The sequence below is a fragment of the Acanthisitta chloris genome, unplaced genomic scaffold, assembly GCF_000695815.1.
Source record: "Acanthisitta chloris isolate BGI_N310 unplaced genomic scaffold, ASM69581v1 scaffold3019, whole genome shotgun sequence".
NCBI lineage: Eukaryota > Metazoa > Chordata > Aves > Passeriformes > Acanthisittidae > Acanthisitta > Acanthisitta chloris.
In genome coordinates, this window is record NW_008691794.1 from 26,786 (window position 1) to 32,785 (window position 6,000).

Consider the following 6,000-nt stretch of genomic DNA (forward strand, 5'->3'; position numbering starts at 1 on the left):
ATAGCCTGTAATACAGAGATTTCTTTTAGAGAACAGAAACCCGATGCATTCATCAAATTACAGCAAAAATGGAAAACTGCTCATGAATAAAAACTGTATTATGAGTCTTCCCACAGTCAGAACTCATGCAGGAAGTTCATACACTCACCAGGCTCCATCCACTGTCATTCATATGTCGTTGTATGGCAGAGAAGTGTTTTCTGTCTCAGCAGGTTATTGTTTAATGGGCTAATGCATATTTGCTAGATGAAATGCTATTGTGGAAGTTCTGTGGGGAGCATGTTACTTGTGGAAAAACAGCCACTTCCAAATACTAAAAACAGCCCTGCTTAGTCTCCTGGTGATAGAAAAGGCAAAATTCACCATGGATTTGAAGGGAGTTACATCAGGCCTCGTATACTTTAGCCCTATAAGCAATAGTATGCAATAGCTGCTAAGGAAAAATCATCATGCTGCTTTATTTTTGTGTGGTTTGTAAAACTGGACTATAATTTTGCCCCAAAAGAGTAACTCAAGTTTCTTGTTTTAACACCAGAGCTATTTGTGCATCTTCTGATTGGAATATCTTAACTCTCACAATCAAAAATAAAGCACATGATATTGTGAGAATATGTTTTATCTCTTTAAATTCTGCCTCCCAAGAACACTCTGACCTGGGGTTCTTTTTGCTAGCTGGTGAATGAGCAGCAGGAGAGCAGACCCCTCCTGAGCCCCTCCATTGATGACTTTCTCTGTGAGACTAAACCAGAAGCTGCTGCAAGGCCTGTAACATCGAATACTGCAGGTAAACCACATTCTTTACTATCCCTCCCTAGAGAGAAATAATTTTATTTTTATCTTAATTACAGCACATTTCTGTCAGGTAATTTCTTGATTTGTTACTATTTGCACAAAATCACAGGCTGGTATTAAGTTATAATTGCCTGACATATTAGTAGAAAAAACTTTGTTCGTTCAGGTCACATCTGATGTGATCAGAATCACATCAATTCTAGCAGATCTCTAGGGCTGAAATATAGGGGATTTGCTTAAGTCCCACAAGATTTATGTGTTAGTTTGACCAATTCTCATTATTTGTTTTTGCAAAATTTTAACCTGAAAAAGCCACATTTAGTCTGGTTTTAACCAAACCCGTTATCTTTTTTATAAAAACTTGTATGGGATGCCAGAGAAAAAGGGAAGAGCTATCAAAACAGGATGCATTCACACTCTTTATTAGTGAAAGGATCTAACACATTTCTTAGCTCTTTTGTGTTACGACGAGAGGTAAAGAAGATAATGAAAAGACTGAATCCTGAAAGCCTTTTGAATTATACTGAATTCTGTTTGAAATATATTGTCCTTTAGAAGTATTTTTAGAAGTTGGCCTCCTCCTACTAGGTATTTGTGCCGAGGTAATCGATGTGGTTGAGCAGATCAGCTGAGACACAATTAAATCAGCATTGCACTACTGTGTCCTCTTGCTATCTCATAAAATGACTCAGCTTGTTAGAAGCCATTTAATTAAAAGCTATATACATGCAAATTATTAAATGAATAATTGACAGCTGGGTTATTATCCTCACATCTAATTAATATGTGTCTAAAGCAGTATCTATGTTCTAATAACAAAAACTGTAACACTGAATTATATAACAATTGTAAATATTTTTTCTTTCTATATATAGCCAAAGATATTACAGGGATGGGTAAAACTATTTCAGGTTGTATAAGAATAGTGTTTGTTGTAAAAAAGCAGTAGATCCTATACCTGCCTTGAATATCTATCAGATTGGAGGGAGGTAATTAGATTTATTTATTAACAAAATAAAACATTCTTATTCTATGGAGATTAATGAAATTCAATGATTTACCAAGAACACAGATAAACCACTGCCAGAGACAATACAAACAGATCTGTCAAAAACACCTGCCCTATAAGACTGTGATAAAAAGGGAGCTTTTCTATTTTTACATTTTAAATGTTACTCTTCCAGCAACCTTTAAATGAAGAACTGAAACTGAACATTCCTTTCATACTGGTACAGTCCTTAATAGAAATGGCATCCAAATTTATATTCAATATTTATCCCCCAAAAGACAAAGAGCCTCAGTAGAAATCATTATTGAACATACCATCACTCCTCTATGGCCCAAGTCCACCCAGGGAGGTCTACACAGCCTTTTCTGAATGGCACGTGGCACAACAGTGGTGCCCTAAGCAGCTGTTACCAGTACTTGATAAGTCATAATTAAACCAAATCATATCTAAAAGCTCAATTGTACAGGGAGCCCTGACAACAGAGAAAAATCTGTGAATGCCACAGCCTTAAGAGCTCAGATGTATTTAAGATTTTCAGAGGAAAAGCCTTTTATGCAAATCCATTAAACTACATTCAGTGAAACACCTGAAATCCCCAGTCATATTTTATATGCTGGTCACCATCTTCAGCCAGGAAATGCACATCTACTCTAGTCAAATGCGAACACAGCAGTGATCATTTCTTCCCATTAAAACCAATCATAAAAAGTGAGCTCTTTGAATTCAAGCAACACTGAATTCTTACATTTTGTCTCTAAGTATTATCAACAGGTCTGGATCTCTTGGATCTTAGTGAACCTGTCTTACAAACCCAAAACAAAGCAAAGAAATCAGAGAATCCATCAAGGAGTGAAGGCTTAAAAGCTTCAGCCCACAGAAAGAAGACAGACAATCCTGACCTTATCAGTGTGGATTCTGAGCAGAAAGTCCAGGCTGTCAGAGTTGCAGACAAGTCTTCACTAGATTTAGGTAAGAGTGTAGCTATTTTATGAGTGCTCCATAGCCTTGCTTAGCACAAGTTTCTCCTGGCTGTTATCACAAAATAATGAGCAACCCCAGAAATTTTTTGTAGTACATTTTAGCAGGGAACGTAACATTTGCTCCACATTATAAACTACTTGAAGCACTTTCAGCTTGAAGCACTGTGAACACATTTTACATTTTGCCTTTGCCATTACACCTATTAAGTTGTCACGAAGGGTGCTAATAAGGTTTTGAAAGGTTTCTTTGGAAAAAAAAGAATTTAGTCAGGGTGAGTAAAATGGTAGAAAAATCTATAGGGGTATGATGAGAAATTGGTAAGGACACAAATGAGAGGCAGCCCATACTGGATGTCCTTTTCAGGACTGCAGATGTCAGAAATACTCATTATATTTGTAAATACTTCTTTATCTATGCATAGGAGATAAAAAATATCCATTCTTGACAAGAGAGATATATTTATACAGACTGGAAAAAAATTCCCCAAAACAACTCAATATCCTGCCAAGCCTGATCTATAGACAAGCTTTGGAAAAGGTGAATTTAATTTAGTTCCATCCAAACTAAATTACTTGCACTGCAACTGAGAAATTTGCAAGGTAAATGTAATTTATACCAAGGCAGCAAATTTTCCATTCATCAGCACATAAATTCTTTTAGAGACCTTTATCTTCAAACAGGAGCTGAACATCTGATTTTTGCAAAGCAATTCCAGCATATGACTGAATAGTATCAGTTGCCTTCATAGTCCTTTCTAAATGGCAGTTTCTAAAATAATCTTATTTTTACAATTTGACTAAATTACATACAAATCACTGATTTTAAATCAAGAGTTCCACAGCCATTCTGACCATGAATGCTAACAGATTCAGAAAAATGTTGTGAATTTCCAAGTGTTTTCACAGCATATCAACTAGAAAGGTATACAGCATTTTTGTGTACTGGACCTTAACTAAAATAGAGTCTTTGGTGGCACCATTTTCTCTAGAACATACATTTAACAGAGGAGATAAATCTTCTGCAGTAGTTTCTTTAAAAGATTCATATTTTCTTTTCTTATTTTCCAGTTGATATTCAGACACAGCTAGAGAAATGGGATGATGTCAGTTTTCATGGAGACAGGAGTAGCAAGGTCCACCCTTCTGCAGAGCGAACATCATCATCATCTAGAGCTCCATCAAAAGAGATTTTATGGTACAACTTTTTGCTTTCCTTACAAAATTATTTCCAGTCCAGCTTGATTAATTCACAGAAATGCTTGCCTGATGACAAGTCATATTATGAAACCTGTTAGGATTACATTAAATGTGTTCCAGCACATATTTTAGACAATGCATCATAAGCAAGCACACTATAAAAAGATATTTTGCCAGCGATTTTTAATGCTGTGAAAAGTAGCAGGTGCAATTACTAAATAAATGGTGGTGAGAATTCAGCAGAGACATGCAGTGACCCAAACCCAAATACAAACATGTGAGCAAAATGAATAAAACAGGATACTTGGCAGTGATTTGACACACTCTGGATATCCAGCAGTGTATTTTGGTTTTGCTACCAAGAGGGCAGAATTTCTATGTACAATTGGAAGAGGCAAGATAAAATATCCAAGCCAAGTGCTACCTCTTTCACACAGTTCCACTAAACTTGCAGGGATGTAAATGAGGGGAGAATTGGACTTTGCCTTTGGGAACAGCTTATGTGGATTAATTCTGCTGCCGTCCTGATATGTAAGCAACACTCATTCACCACATTACGCAGGGCCATAATTAGCATTTTCATACACTACAATCAGCTTTCTGACCAAATGAGGCTTATCCTGTATTTTAACTTGCCCTTTAGCTATGTATTTCATTAACTTAGAGCTTTACACAAGTTTCACTCAGTTAACTTGATTTTGGCCTACAGGATTCCGTTTTCTAGGAAGACAGAATATCAAGATATTGTGGCACAAAAAGGCACATATGCCAAGGTGAAGTCTTGTGTTGTGGTGGTTGATTCTTAGGCACTGACTGCAGGTACAGTCCTGTGTCATTGCCTAACCTCATTTTGCCTGGCTATGAAATCAAAGCGTAAGAGTGGGAAGATTGAGAAGGGTCCAGGCACTTTTACTAACTGCAAGTGAAACAATTAAGTGAAAAGAAATAGCCTAATTAATCACTGCGTGCTTATGAACCTGAAAGGCATAAGGCAGCATGTCTTAGTGTGCAGTGATGAGTATGTAAATGCATTATTTCTAGGTCCACAGAAAACAGATCACAGTCTGAGCTGACTAATGTCAAGAGTGCCTTGGAGTCTGATTCCACATCAGAATTAGAACTTGCACCTGCAATACAGGTAAGAGGATTTGGTAGAGTTATTAACAATAATAAAGCAAGGAGGAATTGTCCCAATGGCTAAGCATTCACATTCTGGGAGAACTATTTAAGGGATATTTTCAGGATCATCGGTGAAAAGATTTATACAGCTGAATTTTCACACAGCTTTGAAATAATGTGTTATGAAAATAACCTACCTATGTCAGCACCTCAAACGGGCAGAGTTTAATACTGCAGTGAACCTTCCCATACAGAGTGAAAAACTTCAAACTACAATTTACATCATCATCTCTTTTCCCTTCCTCCAGTTCTGAAATTCAGACTTCTAGTAGTTCCCTCTCCCTATAATGTATCTATTCTCAAGGTCTCTTGGTCAACCAGGAATACCCAGAATTGAGAAATGGCCAAGGATAACAGGAAGGAATCATTAGACCAATGTTCATTAGCAGTTTATCTCCACAGGTGGGAGAGCAGTGTGGTCAAAGGACTTTTTCCTGCTGGAAAAGGAACTCTAATACGGAGGGCTCTGGGCTAAAGGTTTGTAGATTTGCCCAATTCCATTGTCATCTTGTGTATTTGACAGGACCTTGTGGAAATGATTTCTTAGACTTGTATGCTTTTAGGTATGCATGTATGTGTATATAGGTACAAATATGCATCTTTATATTCATCCATTGCCACTGGCAGGTGGATTAGCTTTTAGATGCAAATCATTTTCTCCACTTGACGGCTATGTTTAGGCCTGGACTTCAAAAACTTTCTGTCAGGTGGAAAATCTGGAAATTGATGGAAAATAATAGCCTCATTCGAAAATGGAAAAATGAGACACTAAAATGCCAAATGTGTTTCCTGAGATTATGCACAGAAACAATACCCAGTTATCAGATCCATTTCTGTGCTTTT

At 36.9% G+C, this 6,000-nt stretch overlaps 1 protein-coding gene across 3 annotated transcripts in view; it reads left to right on the top strand.

The window, feature by feature from the left end:
- PEX5L (peroxisomal biogenesis factor 5-like) overlaps positions 1–6,000 on the top strand; it is a 45,956-nt gene that overhangs the window by 22,122 nt on the left and 17,834 nt on the right. For all 3 annotated transcript variants that reach the window (XM_009082353.1, XM_009082352.1, XM_009082350.1), the window contains 4 exons: positions 673–784; positions 2,561–2,770; positions 3,850–3,976; positions 5,020–5,116. In XM_009082353.1, the coding sequence (XP_009080601.1) occupies positions 673–784; positions 2,561–2,770; positions 3,850–3,976; positions 5,020–5,116 (546 nt within the window). The remainder of the gene's footprint in view (positions 1–672; positions 785–2,560; positions 2,771–3,849; positions 3,977–5,019; positions 5,117–6,000) is intronic.